Source organism: Dryas octopetala, chromosome 6 (assembly GCF_963921425.1).
Source record: "Dryas octopetala chromosome 6, drDryOcto1.1, whole genome shotgun sequence".
Classification (NCBI taxonomy): Eukaryota; Viridiplantae; Streptophyta; class Magnoliopsida; order Rosales; family Rosaceae; genus Dryas; species Dryas octopetala.
In genome coordinates, this window is record NC_141371.1 from 9,700,714 (window position 1) to 9,722,616 (window position 21,903).

The 21,903-nt window shown below is 36.2% G+C and overlaps 1 protein-coding gene across 1 annotated transcript; it reads left to right on the forward strand.

The window, feature by feature from the left end:
- Nucleotides 1–3,845: 3,845 nt before the first annotated feature.
- LOC147282182 (Tetratricopeptide repeat (TPR)-like superfamily protein) lies at nt 3,846–21,264 on the forward strand. Its single transcript, XM_086247135.1, has 28 exons — nt 3,846–4,189; nt 4,317–4,411; nt 4,983–5,082; nt 5,380–5,484; nt 5,650–5,812; nt 9,179–9,296; nt 9,435–9,497; nt 9,618–9,698; nt 9,826–9,920; nt 10,013–10,163; nt 10,345–10,431; nt 11,402–11,521; nt 11,593–11,721; nt 11,806–11,903; nt 12,009–12,132; nt 12,715–12,822; nt 13,670–13,811; nt 15,238–15,348; nt 15,445–15,505; nt 16,516–16,591; nt 17,281–17,466; nt 17,585–17,695; nt 18,054–18,215; nt 18,317–18,475; nt 18,665–18,898; nt 19,368–19,541; nt 20,161–20,273; nt 20,444–21,264. The coding sequence occupies exons 1-28, from the start codon at nt 4,027–4,029 to the stop codon at nt 20,985–20,987; spliced, it is 3,873 nt and encodes a 1,290-aa protein (XP_086103261.1). The 5' UTR covers nt 3,846–4,026; the 3' UTR covers nt 20,988–21,264.
- Nucleotides 21,265–21,903: the final 639 nt, after the last annotated feature.

A 21,903-nucleotide genomic window follows, 5' to 3' on the forward strand; every position in this document is an offset into this window, starting at 1 on the left:
GCTTTCTCATTTGGGGTCCTTCTATGGATCTTCTGCCTTTAGAAGTAAAAGATTCTTTTCAAAAATTTAGAACTTCTAATTTTGATTTGGCAGGCTATTGGGAAGCTTTTATTTGGTTTTTCTATCTTTATGATATGATTTGGATTCTTAAATGGATTTACGAGATTTCCTCACCAGAGGAAGACAGATGAAAAGACAGTTGTTCATAAAATGGTGGGATAAATATCAAATTCTTCATCTCGTTTTCCCCAGATTTAAAATAAAATCTGTAAATGAAGTTCTCATAAGGGTAAAAGAAGCCTCTTCATCTCAATTTCAAAAGGAGTTTGTTCCTGTCCTTAAAGGACTTTTATCCCAAATTAAGGCAGCTAAATCAGCTGACCCTTCTTATCTCAAGCTGACATCAGGCAGCATCTATTGGAAGCCCTTGATGAAGTAGATAAAATGTCAACATCTGAACCAGAAGAAGAAGACAACACACATCTAAATAATGAAGATGACTGTGAGGGAATCTTTCCCAACCTTTACAGATAAGGCGTCGGCCATTTCACTTTTCAAAAAGTTTCCGCTGTTCACCTCAGTGCGGGTCACTATTCCTTTCACCACGTCACCAGCTGTCTTCCACTTAATGATAGTGCGTCTTAAAGATAAGAGGGAATCTGCTTTTCTCCCTATAAAAGGAAGGCCCCCTCTCGCTTCCAAGGCATCACAAGTTCTGATTTAGAATTTCAAGTTTGAGTTTTAGTTAAGAGACAAGAGTTAGAAACTATGCCTCTATTTTTTCTAAGTATTTGTGTGAAGAGTGTTTGAAGTTTTAAAGTTCCTTTGCTATTACCAATTTGGAGGTCCCCTGTTCCAAATGGATTTATAAGTTGTAATGTTTGATTTCCTTGTATTTTATGTCTGTATTTTCCAGTTTATTGTAATCTGTTTGTTTGTTCTCTATATGCTTTCTATTTCTGTTTACAAATTAAAAAGAGAGATACCATTTACTTCTATGGTTTTCTGCTGGTGGGTGTGTAGAGCTAACTGTCTTTTCTTTTTTAGTTAGGTAGTTCTTGAAATGGCTTCCTAAGGTATTAATTACCTGGTTGTATTCTTCTAGGTTATTTCTTCTTGCAAATCCCTCAAACTAGACAAAAAAAGCGATATGCCTTCTGAATCTTGTTATGTTGGCATTGAAAGCTCTATGAAGAATTTCTTTTTGTTCTGGACCAAAAGTTTTTTCAAACCATTCCCTTTTTTCTCTATTTTTCTCACTCATGAATTCTTGTTTTAAGAGTTCATGGTCTATGTCAAAGGGTCTTTCTTCTTCTAACATATTGATAAAAAGTTCTCCTTCTAAATCTGAGAAAGTTGGTGATTGTGGTTTTCTTACTTGAGTTGGCCTTGCTCCGCTTGCTTCTATGTTGGGTGTTTCCACCTTGTACCAAGGTTGACTAACTTGGTTGTCAGTCTGCATTAATCCTCCCATGATGATTTTATCATGTTCTGATTCTGCTACAAAAAAGCTTCTAGCACTTGGAATTCTAGAACTCTCTCCCCTTCAACTCGTACTTGTCCTGACGATTCTTGCCGATCTGTTTGTGGAAAACCTTATTTCCACATCTCCATCTTGGTGTTCAATGATTTGATCTACTTCTTGGTTCTCTAAAGGCTTAGCAAGAACCTGGTTCTGGAGAGTCAATCTTTTAGGAAGGGTTATATCATTCCACATAATAGTTTTTGGGACCACTACATTAGCTGTTCCCAAATTTGCTTGGAAAAGAGTAGTCTTACCTTTAGCTTCTAAATTGTGCGCTTCTGGCACAAAGTATTCATGGCCTTATAATAGATTCTATAAACGACAGCCATCTTTTGTGAACCTGGAATCATATCAAACCCTTGTGTTTGAAGATTCAAGGTTAAAGCCTTTAAGGCCCCTTCGTCTGCAAGTGAGATTGAAAAGTTAGAAAAACAATTGAAGAATACTGATCCATTACAGAGTGATGACTCTACTATTCCCATAAGAGAATCTGAAAAGATATTGTGCCTGCAATCTCGCCACCTATTCGACAACTTTTTCGACTAATATATATTTATCATATATTGGTAAATATATGAAAATTAAAATCATATTTCATATTTTTTATTATTAATCAAATGTTAAAATTTTTAAATTGAAATCCTCACTTTTAAATTTTATATCCAAAAGTGGCCAAAAAAAAATAAATAAATTTTATATCCAAACAATAGAATTTTAAATCTAGGATTTTATATACATGAATTTTAAATACATAGATTTGAAATCCAAATTTAAGGATCCAAACGGCCAGTCTCGACAATTGTGAAAGGAAGTTATGTGGGCGTACAATTGTTCAAGCATTATTTCAAGAACGTGGTCTAAGTCACGACATTGAAAATACACATTGATCAAGGTAAGTTGTATTGAAAGGCCCAGATTATTCCGACCATATTAAATTGCTGAGTTGACCACCTTATTTTTAAATTTCAATTTTACCTTAAAAATAAAAAATTCTAATTTTATTCATCGGGTCATTCGACACTTATTTGTCGGAATGTTTGTGATTATTCAGCACCTAACTGCCGAATATTAGCGAAATTTTCGGTAAGTAACCACTGAATGGAAATGAAAAAGGCATTCGGCAGTATTCTTTTGAACATTATCATTATATTCGGTTATAAACTGTCAAACTCTTTAGTATATTTCGGTGGCATGCTGCTGAATGAGTCTGATTCCATAATTTTTTACAAGAAAAGAAAAAATAGAAAAAATTTATTCAAAATATGTTAGAATGATTAACTTAGCAATAGAGGGCGGTCGGAATAGCCTCCGCGGCATTGAAAATGAAGCAATACACATTGATTATGTTAAGAGTAAGGCTATGCAGACCACCCTTAGTTGCTGAGTTGACCACCCTAATATATTTTTTTCAACTTTTTTTTTATTTTACCCTTTATTGCAAAAACATGATGAAATCACCCAGATCTATTAGCGGAATTTTCGGTAAGTAACCACCGAATGGAAATGAAAAAGGCATTCGGTAGTATTCTTTTGAACATTATCATTATATTTGGTTATAAGCTGTCGAACTCCTTAGTATATTTTGGTGGCATGCTGCCGAATGAGTCTGATTCCATAATTTTTTACAAGAAAAGATAAAATAGAAAAAATTTAGTCAAAATATGTTAGAATGATTAACTTAGCAATAGAGGGCGGTCGGAATAGCCTCCGCGACATTGAAAATGAAGCAATACACATTGATTATGTTAAGAGTGAGGCTATGCAGACCACCCTTAGTTGCTGAGTTGACCATTATAATATATTTTTTTCAACTTTTTTCCTATTTTACCCTTTATTGCAAAAACATGATGAAATCACCTAGATCCATTCGGTGGTCATCTACCGAAACATCCACCAATGTTCGGCATATAAGTGTCGAATAAATACAAATATTTCGACAGATAACTGTCGAATGCCTTTTTCATTTCCATTCGGTAGTTATCCACCGAATAATTCACCAATGTTCAGCAGATAACTGTCGAATAACCATAAATATTTCGGTAGATAACTGTCGAATGATCCGACGAACAAAATTGAAATTTTTTATTTTAATGGTAAAGTTGAAATTTTGAAATAGGGTAGTCAACTCAGCAATTTAGGGTGGTCGAAATATGACTACCCTTATGTTAATGCGACCCAAACCAATTCCACAATGGGCTTTTCACCGACAAACCCGACAAGCCAAGACTACACGACCCGAATCCGAAAAATAAAAAAACCAGCTCGCAACAGTCTATACAACAAACGAAGTCATACAATCGTACATACATTTGCAAGTAGCTTTCGTTCTCGCTCTCATTTATCAATCCTCCATTGACGCCCGGGATCTGAGCGAGCCAGACCCCGCGTGACTCACCCGCATCGACCCAGTGAGTGGCTCAGTGCCGTCATTGAGCCCGAGTGGAGAGGGGGTCTTGTCGTCACTAATCAGGGCCTTCAGAGAAGAAGAAGAAAGCAGCAAAATGGTGGATCCGGCGAATACGCCACTTGGAAGAATGCTATTGGAGGAGATCACTCCCGTTGTCATGGTGCTCCGTACGCCTCTCGTTGAAGAAGCTTGCATCAAGAACGGCATGTCCTTCGTTCAAATGCTTAGGCCCTTCTGTGCCTTCAACAACATCGACGGTGAACACACAACTCTCACTATCTCACTGATATATATGTATATATATATTTGTGTAATTATATGTTAGGGTTTCTGAATGTGAAATCAGAGTGGAAATTGAGACTGTTGTGTTTGGTTTTGGTGCAGTGCCTGTTCGGACAGCGAGTGACCAACCCTACAGGCTTCAGAAGTTCGGGTTACGCTTGTTTTATGAGTCGGATGTTCGGAAACCAAACTTGGAGGTAAACTTTTTATTGTGCTGCTGAGAAAATGTGAAAACTGATTTTCATTGAAACTTGGAAACCAGGAACCTGCACTTCAGTTGGACTATAATTGTGTGGTTTAGTTGAAAATCCTATAATGTATGCCGAAGCATTTAAGTTAATTTCCCTCAAGTTTTCTGGGCTACCAAATTTGGCTAATGAAATTTAGTGGGTTGTTTCTATAAACATTTAACGTGAAAGCACAAACATTTATGACAGATGGAAAAAGGACAAAAAAAAAAAAAAAGAGAAGAAAAGACATTGTAATTGAGTTTAGGCTCTGCTTGAAACGATCACGAATTCAAAATGTTAAATGTTATATGTCTCTCAGTGCTTCATTCAATCTATCATGTGCACCATGTTGCTGTCCATCATGATATGTTTTCTGCCTTGAAACAAAGGACAAAAAAAGAAGTATCCTGTTGAGGTTTAGGTGGGTTTTGGTATTTGCATAGCAGCTATTGCACATTTGTTGTTTTATGGCTCAGATTAATTTTCTCTTGAAATCTCAACTGTCGGAGCATGAGATATTTTGTTTAACTTCACCTAGGTAGCAAAAGAGCGGTTGAAGCAAGTCATAACCCAGGCTGGGGAGAAAGATCTTTCTGAATTGTGCTCGGATCTGCCTCAAATCAATAGTGCACTGTCCAGTAAGTAATCTTCCTTATGTAGATTCGTGAAAACAGTTTCTGGCTTGAAGTATTATTGAGTGGTCATACCATTGTTGAGCTCCTCCATGTCGGTGCAGCTAGTATCGGTTGACATTCTGCTCTCAAGGGAGTTGTGTTGTGTCTACATTTTTTTTCTTAAAAGATGCATTCAGCATGATATTATCTTTCGAACCTATCCTTTGCAACTGTATTTACTTGTATAATTAATATTCAGATGAATTGTTGTAATTTTGCCAGATCTGCAGTTATAATAGTGATACATGACTTCCTTTGCAGGATCTGAATCTGAAATACTACCACCATGGTTTCAGTTTTTCAATAAAGAGCTTGTACATACTGTGTCTTTTTCAGACCATGAAGCTTTTGATCATCCTGTGGCATGTAAGGTGTTTAAACTTGAAGTACCTATTATTTTGCCTATTTAATAAACAACTCTGGGCTCAACAAATCTGGTCCATGCTATAAGTCATAGTTCTTAAAATGCTAATGTTTTATTTGATATATTAATTGGGATTCAGTTGTAACTTTCTTTGATTTTACTTGCAGGTCTTTTGGTAGTTTCTTCAAAGGATGATCAGCCTATCAACAGATTTGTTGACCTCTTTAACACCAACAAGTTGCCCTCCCTCCTTAACAGTGGCGCAATGGACCCAAAGATTTTGAAGCATTATTTACTGGTGCATGATAATCAAGATGGATCTTCAGAGAAGTATGCATCTTTCCTTGCTTTCTAATCATGTTAGAAATTGCATAAATAATCTGCATCGCAATAAATTGCTTTAGTTAAGGCCAGAACTTAGTAAAGCATTAATTTTTGTGTACATATTTAACAGAATTTAGTAAATATATGGAGGTAAGAAATAGGGAAATTTTTTCAAAAAGGACGCATACTTTGGGGTCAATCCTATTTTAGGACACACGTTTGGGTTTGTATTAGTGTAGGACACATATTTAGGGTTTGTGTTATTGTGGTACAATCCGTCAACTCTGTTAAGTATTCCGTTAAAAATAGACCATGTGCCACACACGTGACCAATTTTTATGGGGCAAAATTGATGATTCACCTATATATTTTTAAAACAAATAAAAATAAAAAAATAAGAAAAAAACAAAAACTGAAAAATGAAAAAAAACCCAGCACCCCCCTTACCCCCCAAGCCCCGACCACCAGCCCCCTCCCCCAAACCCAGCCCTCCACACCCTTTCCCTCCACCCAACCCGCTCCACCACCTCCCCCTTCCTCACCTAGTCCGCTCCACCACCCAACCCCCCTACCCAGCCCCGTCCCCGTCGCAACCCCCCTCCCATCCAACCCCAAACCCAAACTCGTCGCACCCACCCAGCGACAGAGAGAGGAATAGATAGAGAGAGAGAGCCGTCACCGTCGTGTAGGGCTGTTGCCGTAGGTGGGTTTGCTGGGTGAAGAGGGTGCAATCTAGATCGATCTCCCTCTTCTTTATGGTTTTTTTTTTTAAAGTTTAATCCTTTTTTTTTTTTCAATTTTAATCTTTTTTGTTTTTTATTTTTATTTGAATATTTCAGTTTAATGTTGTTTAATTTTAATGTTGTTTAGTTTTAATCTTTTGTAATTCTAAAAAAATTAGTTTTAAATATTTTGATTTATTTTTAGTATTAATCTTTTTAGTTTTTTATTTTTTATACTTATTAAGTTAGAAATTGAATTAAAATTTTATTTAGGCAAACTACATTTTAGTACCTCAAGTTTGTCTCAAATTGCAAGTTAGTACCCCCAGTTTAAATTTCAACGGTCCCATACCATCTTCATTTTTTTTGGCAAATACCTACCTCCGTTAAACCCTTCGTCCAAAACCCCGTTAAGTGATGACGTGGTGATGATGTGGCGCACGTGTGGTGTACAATTGGCGTTGAGTTAACTTTTTTAAAAATGGACACGTATATTCATAATGCCACATAGATAAATAAATAATAAATAATTTAAATAAAATAGTAAAAAAGTAAAAATAAATAAAAAAACAAAGAAGAATCGAACAAATCCTTCTTTTTTCTCCTTTTCCTTTCTTTTTCTTTCTTTCTTTCTCTTTTTCCTTTCTTCTTATTTTCCATTTTTCTTCTTCTTTTGTCTGCAACTCTCCCATAAATTAAAAAAACAAAAAATCAACACAAAAAAATTTTAATTTTAATTGAACCACCTGCCCTTTCCTTTTTTTTCTTCTTTTCTTTTCTTCTTCTTCCTCACCTCTTTTGCAGATCTCCCCTACCCCCACTCCCACCCCTACCCCACACCCCACACCCCACACCCTCCTTCTCTTTCCTCTTCTTCTTAAAAAAATCCAATAAAAAACAACCATTGAAAATCTAATATCTAGACACCCATGGCTACATGGACACCCGTGGCTCTACCCAATTCGTCAACTTCAACTCTTTGAAACCCATACTCAACCCCTCACATCCCAAAAACTTGAAGATCAAATAAATTTAATAATGAACAAAATTACTATTTACATATACAACACTAACAACGAGTTCCTTCAAAGAACCTCAATTAAGCAAATTGAGGGGTCAGGAACGGTCAGATTGAGCATCTGAGCAGTACCCACTTGGGGTTTTAGCTGGGGTTTGGGAGTTGGAGCTCAGGAAGCTTCCGTTTTCCTTGGGCTTACGAGTAAGCCCACCCACCATTAAAGCCAGTGATCTGACCAAGCCCTTGAAAATCTTTTGCCAAACCCAGAAAAACAAATTGTAATGACAAGTAGATCCGATTTAGAGGTCGGTGGTGATGTGCAGAATTGACAGTGCATACCACAATAGCACAAACCCTAAATATGTGTCCTACACTAATACAAACCTAAACGTGTGTCCTAAAATAGAATTGACCCCAAAATATGTCTTTTTTGAAAAATTTTCCCTAAGAAATAAGGGGTATTTTCAAATCAAGGTACATGAAGTTGAGACAAGATAACATTGATAATTTAGGTAGTCTTCTTAATTCTTGTAAATTTAAATAGGATTATCGAGTTTTTGGGTTGGTTCAGGCCTCAGAATAAACATGTCCAAGAGTGTTATGGTGGGTATTCATATCGAGGATAGGGTCCTTCAGTCCTTGGATAGGGGTGTGAGGTGTGAAATCGGTGAGTGGCCTTTGAATTATTTGGGGCTCCCTTTGGGAGTACTCTATGCTTTTGAGCTTTTGGGATCCTGTAGTGGAAAAATTCAGGAAGCGTTTGGATGGATGGAGGGAGAAAGGATAATTTAATCAATTGGACTCTAGCGGAGAATCTTGAACAAGAAGCGGGGTTTAGCAATTAGAAATCTTCTGCTTAGGAACATGGCTCTTTTAGGTAAATGGTTGTGGAGATTTTCTCTTGAGTAGAATTGATTGTGGTGTTTTGTTGTGCAAAGTAAGTTTTGGTTTGCAGTCTAATGAGTGGGATTCTAGGATTGTGGAGCAAGGTTAGTTTGTTTTGCTTTGAAATCCATCTTTTAACACTTGTGATCTACTCCCAAAAAGAAGACCAAGTACCTGCTTATTGCCTCATTGGTGCTCTTTGGGCTTTAGAGATGCTAAGAGTATTGATCATATCTTTTTGGCGGATGGTCCTGTGGGAGATAGTTTAAATAAGAAAGCCAGTACTTTGTGGTGTTGTGCAGTTTTGGCAATTTTGTGGACAGTTTGGATGGAAAGAAACTATAGGATTTTTGGAGATAAAGGGAGGATTGTGGAATTCCTGTGGAGGTGGAGCAGAATTTTGGCATTCTTGTGGGATTCTTCGTCAAAGCAATTTAGGAACATTCCCTTTTCTTTTGATCTATCTTGATTGGGGAAAGTAATGTGTTGGTTGTGGTGTTTTTAATGTTAGTTGGTTGTGTCCTCTTTCCTAGAATGGACATTTTGTCTGTCTTTCCTCGTACTTTTTCTTCTCTTAATAAAAGTTTTGTTTCTAATAAAAAGAAGAAAAACTACTTGTACATTTTCTGTTTGACGAGCTAAAGCAGTTGATGAAATCGACAGAGATCAAAGAGAATAGGAATTTAGAAAATCAAAGGTAACAGTCATGGAAAATTGATAGTGTTTGAGTCTTATTTATTTTTGCAGGGCAACTAAAATTTTAACTGAAATGAGGAGCACCTTTGGCTCTGACTGTCAACTATTATGCATTAATTCTTCTCAAGATGGTGTGATTGAACATCAAGATAATCCTTGGTTGCATTATGTAAGTTATTCTTAAGGCTTAACTTTTTCCTTGTTTTTGACTGCTCTTCTATGGATTGATATTGCCTGATGCTATTGCTATTTAAAATTATTAGATAAAGTAATGCTAAGGCTGTAGGCTTGTGTATTTTCTTCACAGAGATCTGATGATTTACCTAGTCAACCTCTTCGTTGCTTCCTTAACGTCGACGATTTTAATGAGGTAAGGTGCTTTCCGTCATCTTTAGCTAATATTCTTATAATCCTGCATAGGGTTGATTCAAATTTTTTGCTTACGTCAGAATTTTGACCATGATATCCAATTTGTACAAACTGGGAACAGATAAAAGATCTCATGCAAGATTTATCATCTAAACACATTATTCCTTACATGGAGCAAAATATACGTGTGCTCAATCAGCAGGTATGTATCACCATATATCATTTCTAGTCATGAAAATATTTTATTTTCTGGTGTACAATTGGTCTAAACCTTTCTTATATTTGTATATACGTATTTAATTGTATCATGTCTAATCTAATGTTTCCAGGTTTCTGCAACTAGGAAAGGTTTTAGGAACCAAATAAAAAATTTATGGTGGAGAAAAGGGAAAGAAGAAGTGGTGGATTCTCCCAATGGCCCGACGTATGCTATGCAACATTATATTTCATTGTTACTGTGTTCTTTATTCTGTCTCTTTATTTCTTCTAATATGGCTTTTATATTCTTTGTTCAAGGTATACCTTTAGCTCCATTGAATCTCAGATTAGAGTCTTGGGTGATTACGCCTTCATGCTAGGTGATTACGAACTTGCATTATCAAACTATCGCCTAATATCCACAGATTACAAGCTTGATAAAGCCTGGAAACGCTATGCTGGCATACAGGTTGGTTTTATGGCTTCTGGATTTTTTTTTTTCAAATGTATATTTTCTTTCTAAATTTTGATTTTACCCATCTGCTTACATTTCCTTGCATTTGATCTCTCTATTGTGGCAGAAAAGTCTATATTTTGTTGTGTGAATGGTCTCATGGTGTAACAAATCTGACTTTTGTTTGTTCTTGCAGGAAATGATGGGGCTTGCATACTTCATGTTAGACCAGTCAAGAAAGGATGCAGAGTATTGCATGGAAAATGCATTTAATACCTATTTAGTATGTACATTTGTTTTTCCTTTGTTCTACTGATTAACCAATAACCAATTGCTTTCATTGAGGTTTGAGACTAAGTATGTGTGCTCCACCACGTTATCTGGAAGAAATTTTTATGTGTTTTGACTACATGTAACATGAGTCCCAAAATAGAAGATCCATGTATCACCCTGAAAAAAAGAAAAGAAATTGAGTCTTGTAGTTAGCCTCAACCAGATGAAAGCCCAAGGTCCATGAAACTAATTTTTGAATTTCTTATCTAGAGCCTATCTCCACATATTTAGAAAATCTAGTCATATTGGATATTGTTTGCCAGTTAAACCCCTTAAAACATCTTCATTATTTTTTTCAACTAAAAGACTTATTTAAAATACATTTTACAACATAAGTTTATAGTTTAAACATTACATATAAGAAACATCTAAAAAATATTTACAAATGAAATGAACAATATAGCCTAAGAAAAAAAATAAAATAAAACACTGATTTCTTATGGGTCTAACGGGTCACTAATGGGTTTCATGTGTTAATGCGGAAATGACCTGTTTCTAACGGGTCTCTAATGGGTCGACCCGTAGTCAACATGACTTTATAAGGCTCAACCTGAACAGTGAATTTTTCGTCCGTGTTTGTGTTGTGTTGTTGAGTCGTGCGTGTTCCAGGTCTACTCAGAAGTCCTCTTATTTCTTTTCTTCAATGGAATGAGATTGTAGTTGGATTGGTTGGTGTGCTTCTTAATCAGTTGTTGTCTTGTGAATCACATTAGGAAAATTCTAACATACTAGATACTCCGCATGTGGGATCCAATATAATATTTATCTAGTAAAGAATTGGGTACTCTTAAGTTCAAAAACAAAGTCAGTTAAGCTATATTCAACTTAAATTAGTGAGATCCATCTCTTTTCTGCTTTACTTCTTTTTGGTTGGACTCTGCCAAATTCGTTTGAAACACATTTTATTGGTATTCATTCAGAAAGTAGCACCATCTAGTCAGCAAAATGCAACACGGTGTGGTCTTTGGTGGGTGGAGATGTTGAAGGCAAGATATCAGTATAAAGAGGCTGCTACTGTTTACTTTCGTGTTTGTTCTGAGGTAATGCTCGTTTTCTTAATATAATACATAATGAGGATTTTTTTCCTTGTCCCTGACTAATTCTTTCTTAGGAGCCTCTACATTCTGCTGTTATGCTTGAGCAAGCATCTTATTGCTACTTGTTGTCCAAACCACCTATGCTACACAAATATGGATTTCATCTTGTTCTTTCTGGTGATCGTTACAAGAAATGTGATCAGGTAGCTATATCTACAAGTAATGTAAAACTTAGCTTTTTAAATGTTTCATCTTCTGAAAAAAGTTTCATACCTTGTCCTCTCCAGGTCAAACATGCAATTCGCACATATAGAAGTGCCATGTCTGTTTATAAAGGAACTACGTGGAGTCATATCAAAGACCATGTTCATTTCCATATTGGACAGTAAGTTATATGGACTCAGGTGCAGCCGTAGTATGCGGGAAAATTTTTATGCCAACTTCTTGTTTACAATGTACAGAGTTTCTTGATACAATTTCGGTGATTCAGGTGGTATGCTTTTCTTGGGTTATATGATTTGGCTGCAAAACATGTGTTGGAGGTCCTGGCGTGTAGTCATCAGTCCAAGACAACACAGGAGTTATTCCTAAGGGACTTCCTTCAAATTGTTCAGGTCAGCACTCAGTACTAGTACCCTTTTTATTTTATGGTTGAGAAAGGGGAAGGTAAAAGTGCAAGGTCTTTAAAGTAACTCTTATTTGATCTTGTCAAAAAAGGTAACCTGTATTTGCCAGCTCTCTAGGTTTAGTCTGGTTTGGCATGACTTTTTAATCCCCATTGAACTTTACTGAGGATGATTTTAATGTCTGATATATTTTTAGTATTTTTTACAAAAATATATACGGCATTCTTTCTTATCCCAACCAAGGGTGGATGAAAATGTTAGGTAGATCTTAACTATTTCAGAAGGCTTTAAACATCCAAGGAGTCTGTAAAGTTAAATATGATCCTGACAGGAAACAGGAAAGAACCTCTCAGGCTAGACATCCAATAACCTGTGCAGATTAAAGACAAAAGGTCATATTACTTCTTTAGTAATAATAAATAGACTGCCCAATCCTATTTATCACTTTTATATGTTTGGCATTCTGCTTTCATTCTTTCTGAATTTAAGCAGTCTAAAATGATAACAACAATATAGTCCTTGAGCCAGCTTTGACTGGAAATTAACTGAGCTTTCTTTTGGATCATATAGAAAACAGGGAAAACATTTGAGGTATCAAAGCTTCAGTTGCCTGAGATCAATATCTCATCCCTCAAGGTCTTTTTTGAAGATCATCGAACCTATGCATCATCTGCAGCTGTAAGTTGTATTACAAATGCGCTTTTCTAATTTAGAAATGTTCTATTTAATGCCTCTCTCTCTCTCCCTCTTTCCCCCTCGTCTGTTGCAATATGTTTGGTACAACTTTTTGGTTATGAAAAGACAATCATTGGGAAAGATAGCAACCCTTGTAAGTCTTGAAGGGATTTTTAATGTTAATGCATATATACTTTGAGGCTTTCTCAAGGTGCATACAACGTTTGGACTGCCGAGTAGGGGTTACCTCTTACAAATTGTCAAGTCTGCATGCATATATCTTGTAACATACGCTCTCACTTTATGTTGCCTTCTGAGCTGATGTAGATTGGTACAGTGTACACCATAACCAAACTGCCTGAATGTGTCTTTTGACATGCTTGGCCATTTTATCTGTTTTCTTCCTGGAGTCTTGCATGATTTCAGAACACACACTCATACGCACACTTGCAACATGGTTGGGTAAATGTCTATATGATTGTTTACAAATGAATTTTTGATCTTTTTAGTGATACATATTGCATAGTTACTGCTTTATAACTTCTGTAAATTATGAACCTTTTATTTTGGCTGGAGATTATGAACTGGTATTGCATAAACTTCAACAAAAGCATTTTGAGCTGTGCTGGATAACTTATAGGATGTTCTAAATGTCGTAAACATCATAAGATTGACTGAGCATGGATTACTCATGAGATCTCATATAATTTGTGCTATGGTCATTGACACCTTTTCAATTTGATGAAGTTATATTTGGTGCTAATGAGAAAAATTTATTTTTCATGGTTTTGCTAAGGTGGTTTAGACTGTGGCTTGTAATTGATGTTATTGTGTTTTTAAAACATTCCAGGCTAGTGTCAAGGACATAATATGGGATTCTTTAGAGGAGGAAATGGTTCCATCTTCGTCTACTGCCAGAACTAATTGGCTGGAGTTACAATCAAAGCTTATCCCAAAGAAGGGCAAAGAATCTAATGTTTGTGTTGCAGGAGGTATGAAGGTGATTGAATATTATGTGAAGTTGCATGATTACTTTATATGTTAACATTGCGTTCTTTAAACTATATGCCTGTGCGGCTCATTGCAACTGTATGATCTGCTGATGTCTACAGTATTACTGTGGTGTGGTGCCTAGTGATTAAGTAATAATGTGTATTCTTCTTGCCAACTAAGCTCAGAATCCTCTCACACAATTGTGATGCCTTTCACGTTTACTTGATATAGTAGGGCACATCACTCTGCAATCGTAGGAATTGAACAATCTTTCTGATTTTCAGTTTACGTATGAACTCTTCCTGATAGTCCTAGGGGAGTAATTCATTACCTTCTTGACAAGATAATGTTAGATCAGTGGTTCTTAGAGCAAAATTTGGTCACTAATGGTCTGCTGTCAAAGATTTTGGGTGGTATAATTTGATGCAAAATGTTCATTTCAGTTTGCACTGATTTCTGGAAGACATGAACCTTAATTGAGTTTGAGGAAAGAGGTTCTTTTTATCTGATTCCTAGTGGGAAGTATCACTTATGTTTGAGGGAAACTTTATTAGCCAAGCACACTTCTTACTACCTGTTTATTAACTTAAATCCGTTCGGACAGTGTATTTGATAGGAAATAGAACAATTTTATGAAGAAAGTGGAAAGAGTACAAACGCAGTGAACCAGAGGCCCACCTAAAGGGGACTCAACGAAATGAGAGAATAACAAAACAAAAAAACATATCACACAGATAACCCCAAACAGCAACACTCCCGGCCAAAATCACCATAGGAATTTAAGTAACAGCTGCTTCCCAGTTCACATCGAACAGAAAGAAAGGGCAGTCACTAAACTTGATAGAAACTGGGCCCCACAAAGACACCCAAAAGAAACAATATTCCATAAGAAATCCACCATCTCTTCAAAATTATCCTAGAAATTTTGTTATTGCTTTCAATCCAAACCACCTAAAAGATTGCCCTTACTCAACCATCCCATAAAACTTTAGCTTTTTTCTCTCCACCATAAGCACTATAATTTTGAATGAATGGGGGATCATCCAAGACAGCCTAGCTGTCCAAAGAAGCTTATACTGCAACTTCCAGGCAATGAGACAATGAAGGAAAAGGTAGTGGCTTGGACATAATTGATATATAGGATAATAATGATGGTTTACGTAGATGAGTTAGATGTTCTTGTTGTTCCTTCAAAAACACTCTTTTTAGTGCATTAAGAATCTTCTAAGATTTATTCAGAAAAGGATGAAATTTTTCTCAGGACTTCTGTATGTGCGTCCTAATTGGATGTATGTTGGTAAAATTAAATACTGTACTGTTATGTGTTGACTAGTGTGGAAGAAAGAGAAGATGTAGTAAGGTTCCTTTACACCACTCTAATAGATATATATTTTTTGATATTTTGTTCTTCATCACCATTTGCAGAAGCGGTCAAGGTTGATATCGAATTTAAAAACCCTTTGCAAATCTCTCTTCTTCTTTCTAGTGTTTCCCTAATATGTGAGCTTTCTGAAAGCTCTGATGAAATGAAATCTGGTAATTTTCTCTCTTCTCCACTCCTGTTTCTCTGTTAAAATTGCTTATAGGTAAGTACATTCACAATGATAGGCTGATCAGTCTGTGATGATGCAGATGCAAATAGCTCATTGGTGGGGATTCAAAATGATGATGAATCTACTAAATTAAACCATAGGTGTGTATGTCATTGTTTATAATTACTTGCAGTGTGTTCAAAGGCATTGGTGAGTCACGCCTCAGGGCATTCCTTGAGTCTTTCTGCTGAGGCATATGGTTTGACAAGATGAAATTATTTTGGTATGGATTTTGCTTTTAACTTTTGAAGGGAAAAAATTGATAGACAAAACCCCAATTCTCAATCATTGAAGCCATAAATACAATTAAACAACCAAATGGCTCACCCCTGAAGTGTGCAGTGGGATGCTTGATTGTTCCTGTGCTGTGGTATCTTCATCTTTGGTTTTGCAGTTGTTAGTTTGCATTTTCGGAGTTTTTCTCCTGGTTGTTGACTGTTCTCCTCCTACTTGCTAAAGGGCTTTTGGGAACTAGAGATCAAGACCTTTAATTTAAGCTCTTAAATGTGGGTTTTCTGTAATGTTGTCCACAGTTTGTACTTCTTTTGTCATTGATCAATAATTTTTTTTATTAGAAAAAGAGCTTTTATTTAAGCTCTTAATCAAGACAATCAGTGAAGTTTGAGGAGTATGCCAGAGAGAAATCTCTAGTTTTCTCTCCTTTTCACCTTTGGCAAGACTAATATCAACCTGAAGGAAAGCTCTCCTTCAGTCATATGGCTGACTGCTTGCTTCTATATGTGTTCTCCAATTGCTCAACTGGTTTAATTTTAATATGGAGAGGTTTATTGGGATTGTATTTTGGGTTTTGGTTTTGCTAAATTTGGGCCTTAAATTGGGTTGTTTTAACATGCTAAATGAAGTGTAAATGTGGGCTTTTCAATTACGTGGTATTAATAGGTTTAGGCTGCCCCATGGACTTCTAAGGTTTTAAAGGTGTGGTATAAAAGTAAACAGGGCCATTTGGGCTTAAGCCATAGACCATGGTAAAGCGCCTCATGTCACACGTTTGCCTTTGAAAACATTGGTTACTTGTCTATATCATTATTTCTATTTGGATTCTTGTTTCGTTTGCACTTGCTAAGGTGGATTTTTTGCTTGAGTTTTGCAGGGATATGAGCCTTGAGAATTCTTTATTTTCTTTGTCTGATGTTGGCTTTTCACTTGGAGGAGGTGAAACAATTGTGGTGAGTACTTCATTTAAGTTGTTGAAGTAATGCAGAACGGAATAATGGACAGATATCTACTTTTTTTTTTTTCCTTGATAATGGACAGATAATGGAAAAGAGATATACTTTTTGCACTGATTTTGCTATCCATTATGATATTACTGCTGAATTCTAAAATTTATTTTATAAAAACAGATGATTGACATATCTTTTTATTTTTATTTTTTCCCCGCATCTAGTATCTTCTCTGTTGATATTAACTCATTGACATGTGTTTGAAGTTTTGAACATAACAAAAATGGTTGGTTTGATTGCTACTACAATTTGACATATGTTTCTACACTTTTAATTCATGACCGGATATAAAACTTTGTACTAAAAAAGAAGTGGAGTCGTTATTAGCTAATTGCATGCATATCCTCTATCATTGTCATTTCTTCTTTTTCGGATAGTTAGATACTTTACACTTTATGTTCTCTCTATCCATATTTCCTGTGTACATGGGTTGTGCCCCCTTCATTTTACTTATGAAAAGAAAGACATTATTTTCTTTTTGAGTTCCATTTTTCATTTCCATGGTCACCCTTACTGCTTGAAAAGTAGATAGTTCAATTTATTTTCCATGATGGCTTTTTATTAACCTTTCTTGTTCACAATTCATTGTTACTTCTGGAATTTTGCTTATTGTCAGCTCTTGTTACTTTCAGGTGCAACTAACAGTTACTCCCAGAGTAGAAGGAACTTTACAAATAGTTGGCGTAAAGTGGAAATTGTCAGGTTTTGTTGTTGGTTTCCATAACTTTGACACTACTCCTATGAAGAAGATAAGCGGAAAGCGAACACAGAACGCTAAGCATCCTCATAGTGCTAATTTAAAGTTTGTAGTGGTTAAGGTGCATCCCCCCCACTTTTTTAATTTTATTTTTTATAAATATTTTTTCCACCATCCGATTTTGCCATGTGACTAAGTTGGGCCATCTTTTCCTACTAACTATATTCTTTCAACGTCAGAGTGTACCCAAGCTTGAGGGTGTCATTAGTCCACTACCTAAAAGAGCATATGCAGGAGATTTACGGCATCTTGTGTTGGAGCTGAGGAACCCATCAGAATTTTCTGTGAAGGTATGGGTTTTTGCACTCAATGTTTTTAATCTGTGGTAGTTGGTCTATCCATGTTTGCTTCTGTAGGATGATCTTGCATTTGTTCCAATTTTTATGTATATGTTAGTTTTCCCCTTGATTATTTAAGAGGTTAAGTCAGCTTGGCCTTTGTTTGATCTGTTATTTTCAGTGCATTATTTCTGTGTGTATGCTGTTGCATGAACTAATGATTACATACTATCACATCCATGCTCTTGCACAACAGATATTTCCAAGCTTGCCTCTATGTCAGGCAGGGCTAACTTTGTGTATGAATGCATCCAATATGTATAATGTGCTTATATGAGCTAATGCAGTTTATGGCCTTATGCTCTCACAGAATCTGAAAATGAAGATTAGTCATCCTAGATTTCTGAGTCTTGGGAAGCGGGAAAGTTTGAATGCAGAGTTTCCTGCTTGCTTAGAAAAGACAAATTCTGAGCATCCTGGTGTACGTGCCAACTCTAATGACTTGTCTCATACCATGTTTCTATTTCCAGAGGTCAGTATCAATTTCTCCCTGTGTGTATCTTTTGATGATTTATTATGAAATTGTTACTAGCCATTTTCTGGTCTTATGGTGTTTTTCACTCTGTACTTCAGGATACAATAATTCAAGGGGAAACACCATTATTGTGGCCTCTTTGGTTTCGGGCAGCTGTTCCTGGGAACATCTCCTTGTACATAACTATATATTATGAGATGGGGGATATTTCAAGCACCATGAGATTTCGCACTTTACGCATGCATTACAATTTGCAGGTGTGTACATTAATATCTGAGATGAAAATTTCTATATTTGATTCACTTCTCTATGAAGTTGTTTTCTTATTTGTCAAGGTCTGAATTATATTGTGTAAATCAATGTTATATTGTTAAATGAGTGTCTTATCTTCAAATATATTAACTATGAACCCAATATATGATCAATTTTAAAATTCATTTTCTTAGGTATTTCCGTCATTGGATGTGAATTTCCAAATCAGTCCTTGTCCATCAAGATTGCAAGAGTTTCTTGTGCGCATGGATGTTGTCAACAAGACCAGCTCTGAGATTTTCCAAGTTCATCAGTTATCATCTGTTGGGCACCAATGGGAAATCTCATTACTACAACCTGTTGATGCCATCTTCCCTTCACAATCTTTATTGGCTCACCAAGCATTGTCATGTTTCTTCATGCTCAAGGTCAGTACAGAATTTGAAACTGTGGTGCCCTTTTTTTATAGAATTTTCTCTATATAACCTGCATTTTGTTGTTTTAAACTTTTGCATAAGTCACCTAAAAATAATTGCAGTTTGGTTAAGAAGGCCTGAAGCATTTTCTGTATTTGGTTATGTCCGATATTTGTTGTGATGTTGTTCAAGCCTCTAAGACTTGGGATTTAAACTTATAATTTTTTAATTTTCTTTTATAAATCTCCCTCATTTAAGGCTTTAGGTTTAAGAACCCCCTTGTTTGACTGACAAGTCTGAGATCTTGCATCATTGCCTGCCAGGCTGCCACAACAACATTGTCGACATATAGTGATATCTTGTGATCTTGAAATGGTTTTATCTGGTTTATATGTACACTTGTATTTTTTTTTTTTTACTTCACCAAGTTTTTATTTGATTTTCTTCCCCTTTATACTAATGAACTACTTTTTGGATTCAGAATCACAGCAAGACATCAACTTCTGAAGATGATATGTCTTCTCATTCCCCGCTTCTGGGAGGTGATGTGAGGTTGGGTACTCAGGGCAGTAATGGATCACTTTTTGATATAGCTAACTCGCCCCTGGCAGATTTTCATCACTGTGAAAGACTGCACCAGGAAATTTCACATAAGGTTGATATATTTCTTGCTATATTATTTCTGATATCCCTTTGTTCAATATCACTCGTCATAGTACCACAACAAAATATCACTTGGAGGTGGTTGTCTGACTCCGGAATCTCCTTGTCTTGTTGGATGGCAGTCAGGATTGATTATCCATAAATGGAAAAAGTATCCGAGTGTGGATATAATATTTTTTGGGCAATAATGCTAGGCTCACCAAATTTGTTCACTAAATGATGTGTCATTAGCTTACTTGTTAACAATAAATGAGGTCCAGAGTAGGGAGGCACTCTCTAATAAGCAAGAGAAAGGCGAGCATACATAAGCATGAGAAAGACGAGCCATTAGATTGCAAGATTTTAATAGGTACTTTGCAATTTAATGGCTCTCATTTCTCATGCTTGTAAGAGAATTTCTCCCAGAGTACGTCCAAATTTAAATAAATGAAACATTGCCGCATCATTTAGTATTTGTTTGAGCAGAGGATGTAAGAAAGGCAAAGGAATAATTGGTCCTTGTTGATTGTACTCAGAACATATACCATATTCGATGCATTAGATTATGCTTTTGTACATTATTGCTGCTTCCATTTTTATCGTATTGAGCCTTTTATTTTTGTATGGATTAGGGGGACACTAATACAGTTGACTTCATATTAATCTCTTGGCCTCTGAAGAATGAAATTGATCCTGTGGTTTCGGATCCACCACATCTTTTTTCTCATCATGCATGTCACTGCAGGCAAGTTTTGTTTCAATATCAAAGGTTTTGAATATGAATCTGAAATTTATTTTGTTTGTGTTCCTTTTTCTGTGTTTTGCTCTATTTTCTTTGCTGAACTTTTTTGTTTTTATTAATCATTTTCTAATTTTGGGTTACGCTGACATCTATTTTGGCGGTTGAATGGACAGTACTGAGAACACGAGTCCTATATCATGGCTAGTGGATGGACCTCGATCATTATATCATAACTTCTCTGCTTCTTTTTGTGAAATAAGTCTTAGCATGACCATATACAACTCATCAGATGTAGTTGCATCTGTACACTTACACACCTTTGACTCCACTGAAGATCATGATAATTCAAGTGATGCAACTCGAGTTCAACCTGCCACGTCTTTGAGCAACCAAGAAGGGTGGCATGATCTCTCACTAGTGAATGACATCAAAGTCTCTTCTGATGTCGTTGGATCCCGGATTGGTAAGCCAATGCCACTGGAGAGTGCTTCCCCGTTTATTTGGTCTGGGTCAAGCTCTACTAGAGTCCAACTTGAGCCTATATCAAGAATTGAAATTCCTCTTCGAGTTTGTGTATTCTCTCCCGGGACATATGATCTGTCAAACTATGTTTTGCATTGGAAACTTTTACTTTCTAATGGTCAAGAAAATCCTGATAGATCTTCTGGGACATGCCAGGGATATCCCTATTTCCTCACCGTGCTCCAGTCGGTTTAAAATTTTCTTTCATTTTTTACTTCCTCCATTCTCAAAATATAGGGAGTCGTGGATGTACTATGTTTGTATCTTTGGCCTGTAAATTATTCTGTATTTTTTTTTAAGTTTTACCACAAATAGGAATTATGAAAGGGTTAGGGAAGGTAGGAAATGAAATGAAATTGCTTTTTGTTCTTGGAATAATAAGAGCAGTGAATGTTTATTTGGTGTATTGCCAAATTCATGTACATGAATGGCCATTTGAATAGAAAAGATTTGAGTAATTATGTTGTGATTATGGTTCTTGCTGTCTCATCCGTATTTTGTTACCTGGCTGGTTGTGGTTGGTTTGTTCTAGAGAGCGGGATGTACTTATCTTCAGATTCGATCAGTTGTGAATGTGAGCATCCGTCGCCGAGTGCTTGGCAATGATTTTTTAACACAGGCAAGCGCTCGCTGTTGCAGCGCTCTCGCTGCTGCTTCCACCACCGAGTTTGAGGTAAATTTTTGTCTTTTTACCTCATTTCCTTCTAGGGTATAGAATGGGCTTGGTGAATGCGTTATGTTTATGGTTTAGCTTTGGGATTTATGGACAGTCCAAAATTTCGGAACTAAACCATAACATAAATGCCGTTGAACCAGCACTGAGCGCGCGACGTCAGGGTGCGAACGTGCGACCTGTACATATTTTTTCCCATTGAATGTAATGCCCACTTTTCAGAAGAATGTAATTTTGTTCCTCTTAAGAATAAATGTAATTAAATGGCCACCCATCCCTCTACATGGTATGGATTACAGAACTGAAACGAAGGGGAGTGCCTAATAATTTGGATCCCAAATGATGTTAAGTAAAATACTGGTATATATACTGATGCATCATTTGAGATTTAAATTTAGTATACAAATTTGGAATCCTCAGCATTATTTATAAATAAAT

Bases quoted from the DNA above. Each gene is read 5' to 3' on its own strand.
- LOC147282182 (XM_086247135.1), top strand. From the start codon at position 4,027: ATGGTGGATCCGGCGAATACGCCACTTGGAAGAATGCTATTGGAGGAG. The intron at 9,297-9,434 runs GTAAGTTATTCT...TTTTCTTCACAG, and splicing joins ATAATCCTTGGTTGCATTAT to AGATCTGATGATTTACCTAG. The intron at 13,812-15,237 runs GTATGAAGGTGA...CACCATTTGCAG, and splicing joins TAATGTTTGTGTTGCAGGAG to AAGCGGTCAAGGTTGATATC.